Raw genomic sequence first — 24,426 nt, forward strand, 5'->3', positions numbered from 1 at the left:
GAACAGAGCTTTTCTGACCAACAAAATTTTAAAAATTTACTGTTGCCCGCTCGGCTCCAAACACTTGATATCAAACCATAAATGGCATAAGCTGCATTCTAATGGTGCCACTTTAATTGCTTTCTTACAACTGCGACAGCAATCCATGCCTCTTTTTTTCAAAAAAAGGTGGAATAGAAAAGAAAAAGTTTCAAAGGAAAGTCGAGGCTACATTTATCTACTTCCAAAATAAAAGAAATAAAGACAAAAACAAGAAGGAATCAATGAAAACACTCAAAACCAATGCTTTCAATGCACCAATGGTCAAAAAAATATAAAAACGAACTACACTCGACAAAATTAATTGAGCTCTAGCAGATGCAAGTGATAATTTTATTATCTAATATATGATAAGTATATTTTTGTAAAATAATATGTTTATATATAAACTTGCAAAATTATCGATGAAACGGATTAAAAGGTATCAAACAATGACAAATTCGTACAGTAGTTGAAAGAAGTTAGTGGGCTGCAATAGCAAACGACGTGTACGTGCAAGAGTTTGAGGAGTTGTCCTTTTTTGAAAGAAGAATTCTCTTCGTAGGTGAAGGTAAGGTTTCGATTTGATGCAGAACTTTTCGGTCCGATAATTTAGCAAAAACATAGAGCTATTTATAGCGGTCCGTTTCTTTTCCTAGCGTAATCGGCTAACAATAGAAAGTGTAAGATGATTCATTTCTTATCTTGAATTTATAATAGCCCGTGTTCTTGAAGGACAAGTTTCCGGAAAACTGTCTTGGTCACTTACTCATGCGATTTCACAATGGGTGACGGTGTTTCTAAACCTATCGACACTAAGAAAGTTTTAATCACTGAAGACTATATAATTTCAAAACAGGTTTTAGGCCTTGGTATTAATGGGAAAGTTGTTGAATGCTATAAAAGAGACACAGGCGAGAAGTATGCTTTAAAGGTAGGTACTAGTTAGTAGTTTAAAAAAAAACCAGTTCAATTATTATATATATGAGCAATAGTTATTGTGGTAATCAATAGCCATATTTTACAACATGTTTTTCACAAGATACTACAGCAAGTAAACTAACTAAAAAGCAGTGTACAAAAAAGAACAACACAAAAAAACTAACTAAAAAACTAATGAACAGTCTCACTAATATAAAAACTTACAAAAACTCACAAACTAGAGATACACCGAACTCTGATAAAGAAATTAACATTTAAGTAGTTTTCATTTTAAATTGGTGAAATTATTTTCTTTTCGTCCTCACGTCCTACTTGTACAGATTTAGCAATATACTTCAGTCTTTCTGTATTCTAATGGAAAGCTCGGTGGGCAAGTTCGGCTTCGTTGTCCCAAACTGGAAATAACATTAGACAGGAACCATTTGTAACAATTACTGTTTGTTGTAGTTGTAAGTGATGTTGTTAGTATTGTGTGAGCGAGCTATAATAAGCATGACAGTTTGAAGTTTGGTAGTTTAATGTAAGGTCCACACGACAACTACAAACATATACGTGTACTTATAAAACACAAGTGTAACTCACAAATATTCCCTTTTGCATAACTTGAAAATAAAGAGTAGCTCAGAATACAAAAAATAAGATTTAATAGTATCTGCAAATGTACACACATTTACGCTGAGGTGTCATCACCCACTCGTTCACATCAGCGACAAGTCACTAATAGAGCACATACACCTTAAATCTACTGAGTGTTTTTGTTGATCTTGCTCTCTGCCACGTTGGTTTCTGTGTGCCATGAAATACTAGTACTGCTACCTCTGCCATCTTTTTACGGTCGGGGATTTGGCGTGAAGACTCGATGATAGGGACATCCACACTTTTCTCTTCTGGATCGGTTTGTGAAGCAGCAGGTGTATTCTCTTGAACACCTACTTCATTGTTTTTATCAGTGGTTGATGATGACATAGAATCTCTAGCGGGGCGCAAGTTGACTTGATTGTGCCGACTGCTTGAGTAGACTGGTTGTCCAGCACGAGGTATAGTCTATCAGAGAGTTGATCAATTACTCGTCTCTGCTTCCACTGATTCTTGAGGGATTGGAAATCTTTCACCAAGACATGAAATTCAATCTTCAGCTGGGGCAAATCTTTTGCTGGTTTGTTGTACTGTTTCTGGATTAGAGCTTTACGATTTACTTTCTGCTGTAAAACTTCTGGAATCGACTATTTGTAGGTAGTAATGACTTTGCACAGTGGCCGAAATGCGCTCAGCAGGTGATGTTGATAATCCTGTGGTAAGTGTGTTGCGGTATTCTAGAAGTGCAAGATATAGGTCAAAAGACAAAGTCAAAATCATTTGAAAACATGATCTTTGGCTCTCATCATCATTTTCATGATTTTGACCGCAGATTCTGCTTCTCCATTAGATTGCTGATGCCCAGGAGAAAAAATAGTCTGATGAAAACCCTACTCCTTGCTGAAGACTGCGAACTCTGTAGACATAAGCTGCAATCCGTTGTCTGACTGAAGTTGTTAAGGTATGCCGTACCTAGAAACTGCTTTCTTGTAAAGCTTGCTCACGTCTCTTTGTGTAAGTCCTGACAGAGGCTCACACTCAAATAAATCTGAGAAGTAGCCTACCAACAACAAATAGCCCTTGTTTTTATGAGTGAGGATGTCCGTCCTTACTTTAATCCATGGTTTCCTGGGATATCATGTTGCTTTATAGTCTCTTGTTGTTGTGAAGGTGCATCCGTTGCACAAGCCACACATCTTTCCGTTTGGATTCGGATATCCTTAGCTAGGTTTTGGCCAATACAACACTTCTAGTTCATCTGATGAGCTTTTCATCAGCTTCTACACAGTACACATCAGCTTCTTGCTATAGTTCCTTGATGACTGGTGTGTAGTTTTTTGAGAATCTGCAATCATATAGCAGTTGGCAGCATCAGTCTTGAACCCCGATACACTATCCCGTCTAACACTGAGCTCATCTCTAAAAGAATGATACACTCGGATGTCGACAGGTACATCATATCTTCTAACTTCCAAGGCCAACCGGTCAGTATCATGCACTGCAACTGCTTGAGAATATCATCTTAGGCTGTCTCCTTTTGTATCATGTATGTACTGTGGCTGACGGATTGCCAAACATGTACTGATAGAATTTCTGCTGACCATGTACAATGACCAGCAACTTGAGTTCTATAGGTGTGTAGTTCTCTTCAGCGTCTGACAAGCTTCTAAAGTCTCAACTCGCAGGGCAGCCATCCTGCATTAGCACTAGCACAGTTCCCAATCCATCAGTGCTGGCATCAGTCTGTACCATAAGTTGTTTGTTTACATCGAAGTATTTGGGAGTTTTAGCACTGGTGATTAGCTGTTTGGTCATTTGGAATGCTTTTTCCTGTTCCTCCTGTCACACAAACTCTCTTAGGCTTAACCTAATCAAGTGTCTCAGTGGTTCACACTCAGCCAAGCAGTATTGGATGAATTTGGATAAGTAGTTGACTTGGCCTACAAATCATCTCATTACTGTCAGTTGGAGATTGCATAGCTGCTATGGCTGCAGTCTTTCTGTGATCAAGTTTGACACCCTCCTTGGTTATCACAGGGCCAACATAGACAAACTTTTCCAATAGAAATTTGCGTTTTTCCTTGTTGAGTTTGTGATTAACCGCCTAGATCGAGTAACTTATCCAGCTTTGCATTATAATCGCGTATAGCATTTTCATAGATTGCACCTTTGCCATAGATCAAGATGTCATCTGCTACGACTGTAACTCTTTGCAACCCACTCAGGGTATCAGAGAGTTTTTTTTTAAAACTCTTCAGGATTCGATGAGAGACCGAATAGCATCCTCAGCCATATGTACTTGCCGTATGGTGTCTAAAATGTCGTAAGATTGCTGGAGTCTTGACTCAACTTGATTTGCAAAAAACCATCCTTTGCATCAAAAAGAGAAAAGACCTTAGCGTCTGAGAGTTCGGTCAGTCCATCCTCGAGCGTAGGCATAGGAAAATAATGTCTCGGAATGACTTGGTTTAGGTTTGAAAGGCCTAAACTGGCACGAAGGGATCGATTTAGCTTGCGGATAGCTACGTGATTACTTATTGTTATGCTCCTGTATGAATAATAACACAATATGTGGTTTATTCACCCTCATAGTATATATTGCACTAACATGTAGAGACAACAAGGAAAGTATAACAGTAATAAATATTACCTGTATGAATAATAACACAAGATGTGGTTTATTCACCCTCATAGTATATATTGCACTGTTGCCTTCCAGCCCTAGTTTATATAAGCCTGAGCTATGGCTATGTAATAAATAGCTAAACAAAAGCATAACTTGTATTAGAATATTTAGCTATAGTAGAATAAATAGCGCAAAGTTAGCTTGATTTAAGCTTTATGGTGGCAATCTACGTGATTACTTATCTAGGCAGTAGGGCGATCGATGAGTGCGATCATGTCTTTCTCAGCTAATGAATCCAGCTTGGTTTTCAAATCATCTGCCATAGAGAGAAGAGTGTTCCTGTTGTGAGATTTCTTTGCACCATTGTTGGGTCAATCTCAATCTAATATTACCCTGGGAGACACCTGACTCCTTTAAATGCATCATGGTAGCTGCTCAGGATGTCCTCAAGGTTTTCTTCGGATACTAGATTTACCCAATCTTCTTTTAGCGATATCAGATAAAGCTCTAGTGATGCATCCAGGGACAGCAGACTTGCGACTTTTGTGCATGAAGGCATCTATAGTTTTTTCTGTTACTTGTATGTTACAACCTTCAATGGCACGAGTCACTGAACCATCAAACTGTCCGAGTTCTGACTGCTTTTCATCGAGCTTTGGTTTCCCAAGATGGCAAAAGTTTTGATAGTCTAGTATGTTTCATAAAGCTCTTTTATCAAGCTGGAAGTTGATATCTTTATTACTACTCCCTGTGCTGGTTGCTGTCACTGACATTACCTTCTTGTTCTTTCTTACCACTTGTAGACAGAGCAGAGATTCACCAGACATGTTACTTTTGTATTCAGCCACTACTTTGACCTGTTTCTTGCACCTACATAAGGCTTTAAAGTGATTGAACTTTTTACAAAGATGGGATTGTTCACTGAAGACCGGGCATTGTCTTGGTGGGTGTGACTTTCCACAATTGCCGCGTGACTGTTTGGTTTCCCGGGCTGATCGAGTGGACCTTGTTGATACAGCATGGTCTTGAGGTGCTGGTGTTGCATCACCCTTGTTCTCTTTTCATTTAGTAAAGACATATTTGTCTGTTCTTGCAGTGTAGCCATGTTGATCTGTGAGGTATTCGCAATTGACACTTGGCTTAGTCCCTTTTCACCTCCAGCATCATCCAATGGTTTGCGGCGTAGTTGGTCATCATTAATACCGAGGAAAAGAGTTTGCAGCATAAAGTCATCATACATGGTGTTTAGTTGACATTCTCAGCAATGTTATGCAGTGCAGTAACATACTTCTCGATGGACATCCCAGACTGTTTTGTTGACAGCAGCTGATGCCTCTTCACAAACTTGTTTGATCTCTGTTACAAAGGCATCAAATTTTCTTGTACCATCAGTGTAATTATTTTTTGACCTTTTACCAGTGAAGTTGAAAGACCTAAATATATCTACTCCTCATGGACCTTTACACCTCAACATGATTGCGACTTTGATCTTGTCCTTTGCTTCAGATTGCTCAGCTGCCATGAGAAAAATTTTGAATTCTTCTTTAAATCGTGTCCATTGGTTGGACAAGTCGAAGCCACCCTAAATAGGTTTAGGTACTAGCAAGTCTGCACTCAAACTCATGATTAAGAGCTAGTGTGATTGTTCGTTGGTTTCCGCTATTCTGCGTAACTGATGGGTAAATGATACAACATGCGTAAATGATGGGACATCACAAAATGTCCCATTATTTACGCAAGTTGCACTTCATAGCTCCGGAACTACTATTTTGAAAGCAGTAAATTTTATATTATCTGAAAGCCAAGAAAATACTGCATCAATTAATTCAAAGAATTTTATAATGGGAGCAAATGTGCATGTGTAGTTGGCATCAAATAACTCTAAATGTCAAATTATTATTTATGGGCGTGCCCATAGATGATCTATATGAGGCTTGGATGCACCAAATATAGCTTTGTTAGTTTGGCCACTTTTACAGTCCCCGTATAATGAATTGTTAGATTTTTATGTGTTTCATAAGCTGCTTCATTCCATTGCTACGTAATGAAAAAAATAACATAGGATTTATGGGACAGGTCAATTGTTTAGGTGCTTTGAAACTATGCTTATAGACATTATCGCAACGAATTTTGTCCAAAATATGTCACGTAATCGAAGAAAATAGTTAGCGTATTACATGAAGTCATGCGGCTGAGTTGTAGCATGTCTATTGATAATAAATTAACATAATTGATGTGCAAAGCTGATACTGCAATAAATATGTGGTTAATGCTTTTATTGACCATACCACTTTTTAAAAAATAGTTTTAGCTCAAAACTTTATATCCGACATACCGACGGTAAAACCATTGTAAACCAGTTACAGTGTTTAGATACAACTATCGTATATACCCGTGTATAGGACACTTTTTTTTAAGAAGTTGACGGAAAAACCCAAGGTGCGTCTTATCCATAGATACAATTATTATAAAAATTATGCATTTATCATAGTATCGAAAATTTATTACAAGAAATTTTTCAATCTTACAGATTGTAGGCATGTTGCTGCCCTTGGTGAAAGTATGCTCACCATTAATCATCCATTCGGTCCATTTCTGCTTTAATGCTGCTTTGAATGGCTTATTCACAACGACATCATCGGTTGGTTGCAGAATACTGGTCATGCCGCTGGGAATGACGACGAGGTCTGTATTGTGTCGCTTCAATTTTGATTTAACATCGTTGGTTGTACAGCATCGGAAGGCGGCTAACACCAGCATCGATCGCTGTCACCTATCATTTGACATGACGAATGTCGAATGATTTCACGAAAATTTATATGAAACACCACCGTTTCTATAAAAATAAATGGAAATTTAGGCCTAATATTAGGATGCATCCTATGCACAGTTACATAGTTTTTCCATCGTTTTTGGAGTCAAATATCCACTGCGTCCTGTACACGGTATTGTCCTATACGCGGGTGTTCACATTACTTACTATTGCAAGAGTTTTGCTCAAATATTATGTGCAGAAAAAATTAGGAGGTTTGTGTTTGAGCATGTTTAGTTTCTCAGGATGTAGAAAGGCAATATGATTGTGTTACAACAAACCTAATAAATGGAATATTTAAAATCTCCTTAGAATCCTTATTTTCAAAGCTTGTCAATTTAATGTAGTTTTCTTCACTGTGAAAAATAGTCAGTTCAAAACTAAAAATTGACAATTTTGATTTGAGATGCTTCTAAAGAATGGTTTTTAGTTAAAGTTCTCACCCTTGTTTTAACTTCTTGAAAGATAGTTGTTCGCAATATTCTTAAATTTATTTGTCCGTTTCAAGAAGCACGCTACATTTAATGTCACGGCTAAGTTGTGATGTTTAATATCAGTATGTATATTTATCAAACACTGTTGGAACATCAACAAATAAATCGGGCTCAACTAAAATCTTCATATACATTCATGTAGTTTAAATTTTTTGTTATCATTGTTTGTTTGTTAATTTTCTTTATATAACTAAAATCAAGTTTATTATTTCTATAGGTATTACGTGATGTGGCAAAAGCACGGCGAGAAATAACTCTGCATGTGAAATCAGTTTCGTGCCGCCATATTGTACAAATCAAGGATGTCTATGAGAATGTATACAGTGGAAATAAGTGCTTGCTAGTTGTAATGGAATGGTAAGTTTTAGAGAGAATTGTAGGTGAGGCGTACTGAGTTTGTAGTTATGCTTTCTGTGAGATATAAATGTTAATAAATGGATCGTCATGCTTAAAAAATATTGATTAGCAATCTTCCACTACATACGGTTCGAAAAATCTTTTCAAAGTCACCTCAGATGAGAAGCGTGTATTGTTTAAGTCAGTGTTTCTTTCTCAATAGTGAGATGGACTGTTACCGGTAAAACTGGAAAGAATAACTAAATTGCTAATCAAAACGCTATCAGGTACTTGCATTTATCCTTTATGGCATTAATTCCTTCTATAGGAATTAGTAATGGCATATTTACCACATCTTATCGATTGCTGAAGGTGAATGTGTAATGTTACAGTTAATTGTAGCATTTATTTTCGGTTAATCAATTTCAAATGCTCATTGAGTTCATGTTGAAAGTGTTCATTGTGTGCTTTTTTTGATCAAATAGAAGAATTTTTCATGTCAAACTCCCTCGAATGTTTTTGTCCTGGTCTCCGTATGACTCATATCCTACAAATCATGCTTTAACACATACCGGTAGTCATGCTATTTACATTGAGTATTTTATTTGCATTGCTCCAAAGTTTCAGATTTATATTTTGCATCACCACTCGAAAGGTTTCATTTTTCAATACATAGTAGTTGGTTTTTATATTCTCTAAAAATATTTTTTTAGTGCGCATTTATGTCTTAAGTATCTCAAGGCTACAAGGGCATCACTAAAGGGCACATTGATTACTTCGTAATTCCTCAGCTATATCAATATATATCATTCCTCTTTGCCGCCATCTGTTTAGATAACATGAAACTTGGATCTTAAAAGCTGTACCCGTGCCAAGCGTACATCCAAGCTGTGGGCTTTTGTAGGTTGTGTCAGATATAAAACTATATTTAAATAACTAATATATTAATTAAAACCTTTTGGGTTTACATTAGCACGGCCCCTAATATCAGGTTAGCACTATCCTCAAGAAATAATGTGTTTGCTCATTATATCCTATCTATGTCGGAGTGCCCTTTAGCGGAGGTATTTTTACAGCATGCTTGGAGGGGAGCTCTTTACAAGTATCCAAGAAAGAGCAGACAATGCTTTCAATGAAAGAGGTTGGTAATAGTTTCTTGTTATGCAGACTTTTGTCATGTAATGTTTCACTATCATATTATCTTCCTTACTGTTTATAATGAATTGGCTTGAGAAAGACTGGGTTATCCATTGACATTACATTAGTAGTGGTTCAGAGGACCAAAAGCATTATTGTGAGATGGTTACCTCTATAATAACTGGTGCTAACTCTATAGTAACTGGTGCTAACTCGATAGTAACTGGTGATAACTCTATAATAACTGGTGCTAACTCTATAGTAACTGGTGCTAACTCTATAGTAACTGATGATAACTTTATAATAACTGGTGCTAACTCTATAGTAACTGGTGGTTACTTTCTAATAACTGATGATAACTCTATATAGTAACTGATGATAACTCTATAGAAACTGGTAATGATTGATAGAATAGGAATAGAATTGTTCAGAGTAGTTTAGTGACCCTTACAGTGCAGTCTCAGACTTGTTTGATGAATGAATTATGTCCTTGGAGGCGATGTGTTTGCTCGACTGTTATAAATTATACATGAATATCAATGGAACTATTTGTTCTGTTGTTATTACTACTGTAATACAATGCTGTCGTCAGGCAGTGTTGCGTACATCCATGTTAGTCATGTCATTGGAAACCCTAAAAGTTTGGCCGTCATACAGATTAAATAGTTGGATGTGTTTCATATAAACTGCTCACAGTGTGTTTTCATCGTAATCAAGAGTGAATCATTTTATTTGGAATTTACAAAGAAGTTTACTTGACAACATACTCTGGTTACAGTGCTGTCATGTGAACAGCTTTTTATTTTACGAAGCAGTGTACTCAAGGTTGATGCCTTAATGACTGTTATTTTAAATGGTTGCTTAGCAGGATTTCATTCTTTGACAATCTCTTGACCTAAAAATAATTTTCTAGGGATGATAATCTATCCCTGTCGGCCATTTGTTCTTTGACTGTCGGTTTGCGTCAAATATATCTGGTGAAATAGGTTTTTGGTATTGTTCTTCTCATTCTCATTTTTTCAAGTGATAAACAGGGATGATCAGTATTTCCAAGAGAGGTAATTATCACCGGTAAAATCCAGTAAAAACTGGGTGGGAAAATGTACGGTAAATGGAATAATTAAAATGAGAATAGGGAAAATTTCGAAACATTTCTCTTTTTTTACCTCTTGAGTCTGTTTACCTAAACTGTGAACTGCTATAAAATAGAGACATTCATGTTTTAACTGATATAAAATAGAGACGTTCATGTTTTAACTGATATAAAATGCAGTTTGTAAGCTTGATTGGTGAACTGGTGTTACTATAAGTCATACAACATAGATTTTGCTATTTTGTGTGACATTTAATGACACTCGGCAGTTTATACAGCTAAATTCCTTTTAAAGAAGAGCAATATACACAAATTGTGATAAACAGTAAGAGTTTAAAATTGGCAGTAAGGGTTGACAATGTTTCTTCAAGTTTGCAATCTACCTAGGTCACACTGTCCACTGGTCACACTGTCCTCTGGTCACACTGTCCACTGGTCACACTGTCCTCTCACTCGTAGATGTGTGGCACACTGTCCTTTCACTCATAGATGTGTGGCACATGATGCCAGCTTTGCAGCCTTATCTATTCCAAGCCAGTTGAAACTTTTAGTTTGCGCAGTACTAAACGCTCGTTCTAGGGTAGCGGATGAAGCAGGTGTGATTATGAAGTGTTGCACATTGTCTGAACTGTATTTGTGCGGCAATGTAGTATGTATCACGAAACAAGACTTATACTCTCACAAATACAAAATATATAATTGCTTACTTGTTTCGCAAAAGGGAATACTCATTTCAGCTTCAAAGATATAACATCTCAAGGATTACATAAATAAGTTAACAACGACTAGTTCCTTTTAATCTCATCACTGTATTTAGCAAAGTTCGAACTTCAAAGATATGGAATGGAAGCGAATGAGTTGTATTTTGCTCCTGCATGAGACAGAGTTAATATTGCCACCATTATCCTCTAATTGTATTGGCAAAACAAGTTTCTTGAACAAAGCTTCCGAGCAAATTCGACTTGGCTGCAGTCTTCTTTCAGGCCGAGTGGCTGTTAACATAGCAAATATTTAACTCTCAAGCTCAAAAATCAAAAAGTGATTTTAACTAACTCAAAATCTAGCCCTGAAATACGAAATCGCAGTATGTAATATAAAGCAAGTCCACCATGCTGCGAAATTTGTTTTATGTTGACATAGCAAGAAGATGCATGTGTACTTGTGTGTGCTACGCGAAATGGCTGTGTTTATGTAGTACAGTGAAACATGGATAACTCGCCCTCGGATATAGCGAACACATGGTTAACTCGACTGGATTTGCTTGGTCCGTTCCCACGCAATGATAAATGGCTCTATATAACCCGAACTCAACACTGTTAATTCGAACTGTTTTTTGCCCAACGGCTACCGAAACGGTTGTTATCGCTCTAGAAAATCACTTTATTTCAAGCCATAGAGGTAAACCTCAACTTTTCGTAATTCATAAGCGTCGTTACTACCTCCATCGGCAAAATATTTTTGTCAACGACTTCTAAAGGTTTCGTGAAATTTGATTTATACGTACTACTATACGATGAATAGCACGGGCTAGGCGGGTCACGGGCGCAAGGATTTTCGCCATGCACATACAAAACAAAAACAGCATGTTGTTTTGTATTTGCGTGGCGAAAATCCTTGAGTGCGTGACCTGGCTAGCCCGTGATGAATAGTTTTCCGATGTGGATTCCGAGTTGAATCAACGTCAAAATGTTGAATGTTTAAAACGTCTTAAAAATTGTAATTAAACGTATACGTTGTCTTAGCTAAAAAAACCATTCATCGTTTGACCTAAACACAGAATACGTGTGTAAAATCAATAAGTATCCATTCAAAAAACGTTAGTGATATAAATGTACCGTTAAACCTCGTAAAACTTTTAATTGAACTGCCTCGGAGTGTTGCTCTTAACGAATGCCAGGTAAAGTAAGGTAATCTTTGGATAAACTTCAAGAAAAATCGGCAAAATTGATCGTGGGTAAAACGCTCGAAAGAAAAAGATGTCTTTTCTTTTGAGCATTTCAGCAACGATCAAGTTTTGCCAATGTCAATCTAAAAAACGTCCTGGCAATTACATCACCTCAAACAACAAACCAATCTCAAGTGATAGAAAAATCTCTATACTTTTTGATAAAAAACGTTTTAAACTTTACATTAGAAGCATTTAATTTGAAACAAGCCATTTGTGCTTTTGATTTATATTATAGTTTGTATATGTTCATGTATCTACTAATAAATAAGTAAATACATGGACTTGTGACAGTGCTCTGATAACTTGAACACTCTGATAATTCGAACACTTTTGCTCGGTCCCTTGAAGTTTGAGTTATCCGAGTTTCACTGTATTTAGAAAAGTGGTAAATGTAGCCAATGGCTTCTGCTTTCTACTCAACAAAAAATAAGCTTTCCTGCTCCTACTAGCTAGTTCATATATCTCTATCTGCTGACTAGTTCATATATCTCTATCTACTGACTAGTTCATATATCTATTATATCTACTGACTAGTTCATATATCTCTATCTACTGAACTAGTTCATCTATCTCTATCTACTGACTAGTTCATATATCTCTATTTACTGACTAGTTCTTCTATCTCTATTTACTGACTAGTTCATTTATCTCTATTTAATGACTAGTACATATATCTCTATTTACTGACTAGTTCATATATCTCTATCTACTGACTAGTTCATATATCTCTATCTACTGACTAGTTCATTTATCTCTATTTACTGACTAGTTCATTGATCTCTACCTACTGACTAGTTCATATATCTCTATCTACTGACTAGTTCATATATCTCTATTTACTGACTAGTTCATTTATCTCTATTTACTGACTAGTTCTTCTATCTCTATCTACTGACTAGTTCATCTATCTCTATTTACTGACTAGTTCATATATCTCTATCTACTGACTAGTTCATCTATCTCTATGTACTGACTAGTTCATATATCTCTATCTACTGACTAGTTCATCTATCTCTATTTATTGACTAGTTCATCTATCTTTATTTACTGACTAGTTCATCTATCTCTATCTACTGACTAGTTCATCTATCTCTATCTACTGACTAGTTCATATATCTCTATCTACTGACTAGTTCATATATCTCTATCTACCGACTAGTTCATATGTGTCTATCTACTGACTAGTTCATATATCTCTATCTACTGACTAGTTCATATATCTTTATCTACTGACTAGTTCATCTATCTCTATCTACTGACTAGTTCATCTATCTCTATCTACTGACTAGTTCATATATCTTTATCTACTGACTAGTTCATATATCTCTAACTACTGACTAGTTCATCTATCTCTATTTACTGACTAGTTCATCTATCTCTATCTACTGACTAGTTCATCTATTTCTATCTACTGACTAGTTCATATATCTCTAACTACTGACTAGTTCATCTATCTCTATCTACTGACTAGTTCATATATCTCTAACTACTGACTAGTTCATATATCTCTAACTACTGACTAGTTCATATATCTCTATTTACTGACTAGTTCATCTATCTCTATCTACTGACTAGTTCATATATCTCTATCTACTGACTAGTTCATATATCTTTATCTACTGACTAGTTCATATATCTGTAACTACTGACTAGTTCATATATCTCTATCTACCGACTAGTTCATCTATCTCTATCTACTGACTAGTTCATATATCTCTATCTACTGACTAGTTCATATATCTCTAACTACTGACTAGTTCATATATCTCTAACTACTGACTAGTTCATATATCTCTAACTACTGACTAGTTCATCTATCTCTATCTACTGACTAGTTCATATATCTCTATTTACTGACTAGTTTATCTATCGCTATCTACTGATTACTGACTAGTTCATATGTGTCTATCTACTGACTAGTTCATCTATCTCTATCTACTGACTAGTTCATATATCTCTATTTACTGACTAGTTTATCTATCGCTATCTACTGATTACTGACTAGTTCATATGTCTCTATCTACTGACTAGTTCATCTATCTCTATCTACTGACTAGTTCATATATCTCTATTTACTGACTAGTTCATCTATCTCTATCTACTGACTAGTTCATATATCTCTATCTACTGACTAGTTCATCCTGCTTAAATACCGTATGGCAAAGTTTTGAGATTTGATACACAGCTATTCTGCCATGAAACGTTTTTCCCTGTTGGGTTTGAGATATTAAAAGTTTTATCTCATTGCAGAGGCGGCTGCTATTATGAAAGACATAGTAGTCGCTATAGCCTTCCTCCACGGGCAGGGAATAGCTCACAGAGACATCAAGGTAGGAGATGCTTCCTCTTTTATCATATACTGGCTATTCCTCTTCTTGTCACTTATAATAAGGATCACTAGTACTTCATTGCACTGCTGACAGTTCCTCCACTTCATTTCACTGTCGTTCATCATAACAAATGTGATTAGCTTTTGGTGGGCAGTAGTAGCAGGCAAAGACTTTGACTTGTGTTCTAATTAAGTGGAGATGTTGCTTAGTAACTGATCTGAGATTCAGTGCGAAGTTCTGTGGAGCCTCATGCTCACATAAGAGACTCAGAGACTTCCATTGAGATTAAGCTAAGGGAGTTCTCATTTCTTCTACTTGTTTATTGAATACCATAGAATGCACCAATGAACCTACACCTGATCTGAGATTCAGTGCGAAGTTCTGTGGAGCCTCATGCTCACATAAGGGACTCGGAGACTTCCATTGCGATTAAGCTAAGGGAGTTCTCATTTCTTCTACTAGTTTATTGAATACCATAGAATGCTTTGTGTTTACAGCCCGAGAACTTATTATATGACAAGAAGGGACCAGGTGCTATCCTTAAATTAACAGACTTTGGTTTTGCCAAGCATACTGGCTCAGACAAATCGCTGAATACCCCATGTTACACACCGTATTATGTTGGTATGTATACTTGCTCTTAGCCCTTATTACACTCCATATTGAATTGTTCCCATGTTACACACCGTATTATGTTGGTATGTATACTCGCTCTTAGCCCTTATTACACTTCATATTGAATTGTTCCCATGTTACACACCGTATTATGTTGGTATGTATACTTGCTCTTAGCCCTTATTACACTTCATATTGAATTGTTCCCATGTTACACACCGTATTATGTTGGTATGTATACTTGCTCTTAGCCCTTATTACACTCCATATTGAATTGTTCCCATGTTACACACCGTATTATGTTGGTATGTATACTTGCTCTTAGCCCTTATTACAATCCATATTGAATTGTTCCCATGTTACACACCGTATTATGTTGGTATGTATACTTGCTCTTAGCCCTTATTACACTCCATATTGAATTGTTCCCATGTTACACACCGTATTATGTTGGTATGTATACTTGCTCTTAGCCCTTATTACACTCCATATTGAATTGTTCCCATGTTACACACCGTATTATGTTGGTATGTATACTTGCTCTTAGCCCTTATTACACTCCATATTGAATTGTTCCCATGTTACACACCGTATTATGTTGGTATGTATACTTGCTCTTAGCCCTTATTACACTCCATATTGAATTGTTCCCATGTTACACACCGTATTATGTTGGTATGTATACTTGCTCTTAGCCCTTATTACACTCCATATTGAATTGTTCCCATGTTACACACCGTATTATGTTGGTATGTATACTTGCTCTTAGCCCTTATTACACTCCATATTGAATTGTTCCCATGTTACACACCGTATTATGTTGGTATGTATACTTGCTCTTAGCCCTTATTACACTCCATATTGAATTGTTCCCATGTTACACACCGTATTATGTTGGTATGTATACTCGCTCTTAGCCCTTATTACACTCCATATTGAATTGTTCCCATGTTACACACCGTATTATGTTGGTATGTATACTTGCTCTTAGCCCTTATTACACTCCATATTGAATTGTTCCCATGTTACACACCGTATTATGTTGGTATGTATACTTGCTCTTAGCCCTTATTACACTCCATATTGAATTGTTCCCATGTTACACACCGTATTATGTTGGTATGTATACTTGCTCTTAGCCCTTATTACACTCCATATTGAATTGTTCCCATGTTACACACCGTATTATGTTGGTATGTATACTTGCTCTTAGCCCTTATTACACTCCATATTGAATTGTTCCCATGTTACACACCGTATTATGTTGGTATGTATACTCGCTCTTAGCCCTTATTACACTCCATATTGAATTGTTCCCATGTTACACACCGTATTATGTTGGTATGTATACTTGCTCTTAGCCCTTATTACACTCCATATTGAATTGTTCCCATGTTACACACCGTATTATGTTGGTATGTATACTTGCTCTTAGCCCTTATTACACTCCATATTGAATTGTTCCCATGTTACACACCGTATTATGTTGGTATGTATACTTGCTCTTAGCCCTTATTACACTCCATATTGAATTGTTCCCATGTTACACACCGTATTATGTTGGTATGTATACTCGCTCTTAGCCCTTATTACACTCCATATTGAATTGTTCCCATGTTACACACCGTATTATGTTGGTATGTATACTTGCTCTTAGCCCTTATTACACTCCATATTGAATTGTTCCCATGTTACACACCGTATTATGTTGGTATGTATACTCGCTCTTAGCCCTTATTACACTCCATATTGAATTGTTCCCATGTTACACACCGTATTATGTTGGTATGTATACTCGCTCTTAGCCCTTATTACACTCCATATTGAATTGTTCCCATGTTACACACCGTATTATGTTGGTATGTATACTCGCTCTTAGCCCTTATTACACTCCATATTGAATTGTTCCCATGTTACACACCGTATTATGTTGGTATGTATACTTGCTCTTAGCCCTTATTACACTCCATATTGAATTGTTCCCATGTTACACACCGTATTATGTTGGTATGTATACTTGCTCTTAGCCCTTATTACACTCCATATTGAATTGTTCCCATGTTACACACCGTATTATGTTGGTATGTATACTCGCTCTTAGCCCTTATTACACTCCATATTGAATTGTTCCCATGTTACACACCGTATTATGTTGGTATGTATACTCGCTCTTAGCCCTTATTACACTCCATATTGAATTGTTCCCATGTTACACACCGTATTATGTTGGTATGTATACTTGCTCTTAGCCCTTATTACACTCCATATTGAATTGTTCATGAGTTGAAACATTCGAGATGATAAAGTCAGTCTTGCTTTTTGGCCAATTTTCTAGTCAAACCTCCATTTATAATCATCTTAAGGACTATTGTTTGAGATGACATAAAGTTTGAAAAAATATTTTACTTAACATTTAGAGTACTTTTCTACATTGTATACAATACATAATTTCTCGAGACATGGCAGCTTTGTAAACCAGTATACTATGTACAGGCCTGTATTCCCTGGTTGCAAGTTGGGGCTGCAAATGTTAAGCGACTAGTTATGAACACTTGGGGGTTTAGGGGGCGGTGTTAGCTTCCCTCTTGAACGGGGTACGGGGCAGCGCCCCGGAGCTCTGGACCTTTTAAGCATCAACAACCCTCAAAGTATGCATAAATGCAATCAATTGTAAGCATCGAAATCTACATAAATATATTGCTTATGGCTCATGGTAGGCAAAACTTTTTCTTTATTCAATGAACGATATAAAACTCATGACACTACAGGTTTCTGTAAAACACATTGAAAGAACAAGAGCTATTACTTCTTTATTGCAATAGCTTTTTTTCTGTCAAATGTGTCCATGGCAGAAATCTTTCACAACTGATTCTGTATCTATGTGTATTTCAACATCTTTATATATGTGTAACATTAGAAGATTATTTAGACGAGCCTGCCCCATGGTGCTCCTCATCGCTGTTTTGATTTGCTTCAATGTAGAAAAAGATCTCTCACTTACTGCATTAGTGGCAGGCAAAACCAATAGTAGATTATTGAGCCTCATCGCTAGTTGCACTAGAGCACAACTAACGCTCGTAATTAGTAGCTGGAAATTCCAAGTGAATGAGCTTAGACTGCAATTCTCAGTACTTAGCCGTTTTTAAAACTACTGAAAAGTTGGAGCCACCCAGCCGCTCAGGGAATACGGGCCTGACTATGTAGTTACGCAGTTCTTCTATATACGTAGTTTGGTTTCATGGCTCTATTAGACATTGCTTTTTGCCTCTTATGGTTATAAAATTATGGAGCCTCGATGATTACCGCAAGTGATAATAGTTGTGAGACAAGGAAAATGAAAATTCAAACAAAAAGTTATGAAAACACAGTAGCAAACATCCTCGGATCACTTCTTTAAAAGATCTCCAAAGCCGATGTAACACAAAAAAAGGAATTCTTGAAATGAATGGAGATGTTGGCCATAACAATTAAAGATAAAGTTTAAATTCTACCAACTATTAAAGCGAAGTAGTATAAATAATACGGATTAATTTAATTTGAGGTTAATCTGATTTTAACATGTACTGCTTCATATGTTAATTACCATAATTGACAAGTACCGTCCATCTGCTGTATCATATAGGCTGCACTTTTGTTTGTTTGTTTGTCTTTAAGGTAAAGGAGAAATGACATTAAAATATATTTTGTTTATTATTTGTTTAGTCTCTTACATATAATTTAGTTTTCATGTTCAATTCTTTCACTCAATGTTTTATAATGCATTTGTTTAAATGCTACATGTAATTACCTGCAGTATTAATCATTAATTTTCAGAGTTGTAGAACAAATTAAAACAACATACAATTAGATACAATACAAATAAAATGTTTTCTGCTAGATTATTTGCTCCAACATTAAACATTTTTAACATTTTAAGAAAATACCCGAGTTGATAAATTTTGTATGGTGAGGTTTGAATGTATTATTTTTTCATTCAATTCTAGTATGGCATAGCTCGAGGGCTCATAACTATTTATAATCTTGTTTCTTCCTAGGGCTGTGAATAGGTCTAACAATATTGCAGGCTACTGAAAACTGTATAGCTTTGTCTAGAGACTAATGCTGCTAGATGTTGCTGACACACTGACCTCTACTTTTTATCCTTATAATAAGGTAGTAGAGAATGTTAATACCTCTCTGTCGTCTCTTGCAGCTCCAGAGGTACTCGGACCAGAAAAATATGACATGTCATGTGACCTATGGTCTCTCGGCGTCATCATGTATATTCTGTGAGTGTTTTTCTCTTCCAATAGTCATTGTGCACTTGTATTATCATTTCCTTCTTGCTAGTATTTCTTGTTGGGTCACAGTAAATGCGCGTTATTAAATTTTTACTGTTTCATTATACGTGTCATTATGATTTATGTTATATTTTATTATTACAACGCTGGTTAAGTTTTTCCAGCATTCTCTCTAGCGTAATAGAGTTGCCCATTTTCAATAAATTGATCACGAGATATTCTCGAAGTAAAAAAAGCAGTTGGTAAGGTAGTGAAAGGGATTTTTATGTACTGCAATGTGCTGGGAAAGTTGTGAAAACAATAAAATTGTGAGAGAGTATTCATTTGAGCAGTAAATTTACGGCAATAAACAGCTATTCATCTTGAGAATTATTTTGTATTAAAAAATGCTTACAACCTCTAGTGAGAAAAATAAATCAATATTTTCATGTTTGGCAGTGCCTCTCAACTAATATCGTGAAGGGTTTTGTTGTGTAACTACTGATGTTAATTGCAATTTGATATTAATCTATCATACATTCTTCAGTAACCACTTAAAATGAGGAGTCCTTAAACTCAGATATGTTTACGTATGATTGCCATCTAGCCTTGTTAGGGATTTTGGAACAAAATGTATTATTTTTTATTGTGCTGTTTGTGATAAGACTTATATACATAAACCAATTTGTGTTTTTACTCCTTCACTACCCCCTCCACTCCCCCCCCCCACCACTCCCCCCCCCACCACCCCCTCCCCCTCCACTCCCCCCACCACCCCTCCACTTCCCCACCCCTTCCTAGTCACTGTATACACCATTGTATGGTGTGCTAGCTAATGGAGTTAGCATAGCTAACTAAATTAGTTTCTATGTGAGTTGCTGTAGATGCAAGTCTCACTAGTGATATAGTTCAAATCATCGTTTGTGATAGGCTTTGCGGATATCCACCATTCTATTCCAACCATGGCATGCCAATTTCTCCTGGGATGAAGAAGAGGATACGAAATGGAAAATATGAATTCCCTGATGCAGAATGGTCACGTGTTTCATCACAAGGTCAGAAACTCGCTGTGCACTTGTTGGTCTGTGTCGCGCCTTTATGGTTTGTTGACATTTCATCCAGACTGCTTCATTTCTCCTCTTTTGGCAGTCTGTTTGTGTGATAACTTGTTTTTCTGCCATTTACAGATACAGTAGATTGCTACTAAATGCATTCACACTTCTGCCATGTTTTGATGTGAAAAAACTTGTATAAACATATACAGTCAAACATGGATAACTTGCTTCGGATAGCTCGAACACATTGTTAACTCGAACGGTTCTGATTGGTCCGTTCCCACGTAATAATCCCACGTATTGCTTCAGATAACTCGACCTCAACTTCATTAACTCGAACAGTTTTTTGCCCAACGGCTACCGAAACGGTTGTTATCGCTTTAGAATATCACTTTATTCATAGAGATAAACCTCAACTTTTAGTAGTTCATAGGCGTCGTTATTACCAGCATCGGCAAAATATTTTTGTCAACGACTTTTCTAAAACTTTGGAAAAGTTTGATTTTTCCCAAACATCTGCTTAACGATGGTCCTCCGAAGGCAAGGAAAGGCGAGGTAACCGTCGCATAAACTTCAAGAGAAATCCACAAAATTGATCTTGGTTAAAACGCTCAACAGAAAAAAATGTCTTTTCTTCTGAGCATTTCAACAGCGATCAAGTTTTGCCAATTTTAATCTGAAAAAACGTCCTGGCAGTCACATCACCTAAAACAACAAACAAAACTCAAGTAATAGAAAAATCTCTATACTTTCTGGTAAAATTAAACTTTACATTAGAAGCATTTAATTTGAAACAAGCCATTTATGCTTTTGATTTATGTTATAGTTTGTACATGTATCTACTAATAAATACATGGACTTGTGACAGTGTCCTTATAACTTGAACGCTCTGATAACTCGAACACTTTCACTCGGTCCTGTGAAGTTTGAGTTATCCGTGTTTGACTGTATTAAGATAATCAACGGTGTGCGGGCATTGCTATTGTGACTATCATTGGAAATGTGATTATTGATTAGCAAAGTGGGCACATTGCGAAACAGTCCATCTGTGACATGTCATTATTTAAGGCCCACAATGTTTCAAGTTCGTCACACGATCTCGACGAACTCGACGTAAGACCTTCCATGTAATTACTGTTGTACTTATTTAATTAAGCTCTACATGATTTCAACGTAGTAACAAGCCATAGTTGTTGGGTTGTAGCGTCGTCCTACTTTTTACTTACATCACAGAATGCATGTGTTTCCTTTTGCAGCCAAACATCTCATCCAAAAACTTTTAAACACTGATCCAGACCAAAGGTATAATATAAATGAGGTGCTGAAACACCCATGGATTGACCAGAACACAGCTGTGCCTCAGACGCCCTTATGCACTACCGGTATCCTTAGAGAAGAGATTGAGAACTGGGTCGATGTGAAGGCATGTCATTTTCATATAATCAGTGTTTAGTTGTTTCTTTTAAATGTTCATAAATGAAAATTAATATTTTGTTGTTCGCATTCGCTCACACTTTTTATAGCATTCGCCTATACAAGCTTCAAGTTTTTTTCTCACATGTTGATAGAATGTCTATATAGACAACACTTGTTTTGTCGGAACTAATTTATATGGTTGACACGTTAGTTGGACGCGCTAGTTGACATGGCTGTCTCTGTGAGGGTCTGAAAGTTAGCTCGCCGTTGTGTGGTAGGGCTAAAGCCAGACTGTGTTATACAGGAGGAGCTAGACAGGGCTATAGCTGAGCGGAGGATAGATGAGGAACAGGTGAAACTAAAAAATGTCCAGGCTTCTTCTAATAAACTCTTGGAGAGAAGACGTCATAAGAAATAGTTGATTGTTATCCTTAGATATGGCAGCTGTTGCTTTATAACTATATAACTATATGTAAGGTCTATTATATATTGCATTCTAAATTGGTCCGCTAGGGGTTCCTATTTTCATTCACTGTTTGCACTATTATTGTATTGCTATGGCTAATGATATGTGATTTCTAGTTGTTGATCAACAAGCATGTTTGTAGAATGTCTTTCTATTGGCTAGTCTATGAAAGTCAGTTAGCGTGCGGAATATCGATTGCCTGCTCATTTTCCCATTTTCCTTTTTCTATCTTTATTTCTACAGCCAATCGGGGCTTGTAATATCATGCTGTAGAATATAACATTATGTAAATAGTAGGCATTGCAATACCAGCCAGTAATTCCAATATTTAACATCATTTCTAGTTTTCTACTCAGAATTTTTCATTGCTGGTTTTAATGACTGCAACATTTACATGGCTGCTGTTCTTCCATAATAGTCTCCATGACAATATTTAGAGTAGGTTGGAATAGAGATTTATCATTATATGTATCACGCAATTGAGAAGAAAACTTGATTGGCAAATCTTGACATGTTCTACTTGTAATCTAGAACTGCTAGGTTATGCAACTTTTATGCTTACGGACCCGTAGAATATGTAATTTTATTTTTGTATCAAAATCACTAGTGGCCATCCTCGATGCTTTAGTATCAGCTGCTTTTATCCTCGCAAGCCTGGGAGAGAGTAGCGCTATGACAGTAGCGAAACTGACAAGCTTAGTAGCAAATGTATACTGTTGTACAGGTCTGTACATTGTATGAAGAAATTGTAGGACAACGAACAAGAATATTGAACATTTGTGGGTTACAAACTGAGCTGAAGATCGCAACATAATGAAAAAAGTTAATGGCTAATTCAAGCCCTTATAGATACTAAATTGGAATTGTTTTCTCCTAGACCAAGTTCAAGATTGCAAAACCAAGGTGTTTTGTCGATAGTTCTAAGAATCTTTGGAGGTTATGGGTTCTACAAATGTTGTGTTGGCAACTGTTGCTCCAACAATGACTAATATTGGAAATGCCAAATTTTTTTTAACGGTTATTAATATTCTCAAAGACGGAACTCAAATAATCTATCATCAGTGACAGAGCTGATTTGAGGAACTGCGGTAGATAAACACATAATATGGAGGATTGTGAGCATTACAGTCATAGATGTTGGGACAGCCAAATTATTTATCGTGTGAGATGGTATCTTTGAAAAAAATGCAAAAGAATTTTTAAAATTAATGTATTTCAGTGTAGGTATTTATTAAATTAATACCATTAATATTTTGTTTGAACAGCTTAAATCAGGGATATCACATAATCTAATCACATAAAACAATCATTTGCATAAAGTATTGAAAACTGCATTTCATAATTTTGCATGTCATTTGTGGAGATAACAAAGTTCAAGGTGTCTGGCAGCTATATCAGCTCTCAATATAAACTACAATAAAAAAGGAAGATAGTTGTATGTTCGTGAAAAAGGATATAAAAAGAAGAAAAAGATGAATTTGCATTTTAAACACTATTTTAGTTGCTAACTGTTGCCCTTTTTTATGATCGATGTATGACAAACTGAAAGACCTTCCTGTTTAAAATGAAATTACTGCTAATAAAGTAATATACATGTAAATATTCTGTGTTTGTCTGTACAATTATAGATATTAAAATATAGCGATGAAAAGTCCTCTACAAAAGATTTGATCACAGAATATCAGTTCTGGAGGTGTTTAGGTTATCCATCAGACTGGCATTCCATTGAGCATCAGTTAAATTTATCACATCGGTTAAAATATGTATAATAACATTGCACCACACGTAACGATTAGCAGTTGGCTTCACCAGATGAATGCCCGGTGTTGCACAAGTATTAACAACAGCTTGCAAACAAATAGTGTAGTGTAAAGGTACTGTAGTCGATAATGTAATGTTTATAAGCTGGTTGTTATTACTGGCGCAACACAGGACATTCAGCTAGCATATACATATAACTAGTGTAGGAATAGGTTCAAGTTACTTATATTTTTCCAGGTTGATGTTTCTCTCTGGAGTCATGACAGGTCTGTTTCGTGCTTCACTTTTCAGACCTGCCGTGACCCCAGAGGGCAACATCAACCTGGAAAAAAGATATGTAACCTTAACATATTCTAACACTTTAGTTTTATATATATGTGTAGAATATTTGTAACAAAATACAACCAGATATATATTTATACATCTATATATATGGCAAGAAATACTAATAGTTACAGATACAACTCATGTAGCTCACAGATCTCGAGTAGATACATCAGGCTTGAGTTGGTGATTACTTTACAAAAGCAAAAAAGCTTGTT

The 24,426-nt window shown here is 36.2% G+C and overlaps 1 protein-coding gene across 1 annotated transcript; it reads left to right on the forward strand.

Moving 5' to 3' along the window:
• Window positions 1-796: 796 nt before the first annotated feature.
• Window positions 797-22,633, forward strand: LOC137405120 (MAP kinase-activated protein kinase 2-like). Its single transcript, XM_068091613.1, has 9 exons — window positions 797-952; window positions 7,686-7,825; window positions 8,881-8,945; window positions 14,233-14,312; window positions 14,810-14,936; window positions 19,120-19,195; window positions 20,117-20,241; window positions 21,498-21,664; window positions 21,962-22,633. The coding sequence occupies exons 1-9, from the start codon at window positions 803-805 to the stop codon at window positions 22,073-22,075; spliced, it is 1,044 nt and encodes a 347-aa protein (XP_067947714.1). The 5' UTR covers window positions 797-802; the 3' UTR covers window positions 22,076-22,633.
• Window positions 22,634-24,426: the final 1,793 nt, after the last annotated feature.

Source organism: Watersipora subatra, chromosome 1, assembly GCF_963576615.1.
Source record: "Watersipora subatra chromosome 1, tzWatSuba1.1, whole genome shotgun sequence".
In the NCBI taxonomy this organism is placed as follows: domain Eukaryota; kingdom Metazoa; phylum Bryozoa; class Gymnolaemata; order Cheilostomatida; family Watersiporidae; genus Watersipora; species Watersipora subatra.

Coding starts and splice junctions, on each gene's coding strand:
- LOC137405120 (XM_068091613.1), top strand. CDS start 803: ATGGGTGACGGTGTTTCTAAACCTATCGACACTAAGAAAGTTTTAATC. Junction 7,826..8,880: donor TTGCTAGTTGTAATGGAATG/GTAAGTTTTAGA, acceptor GTATTTTTACAG/CATGCTTGGAGGGGAGCTCT. Junction 8,946..14,232: donor CAATGCTTTCAATGAAAGAG/GTTGGTAATAGT, acceptor ATCTCATTGCAG/AGGCGGCTGCTATTATGAAA.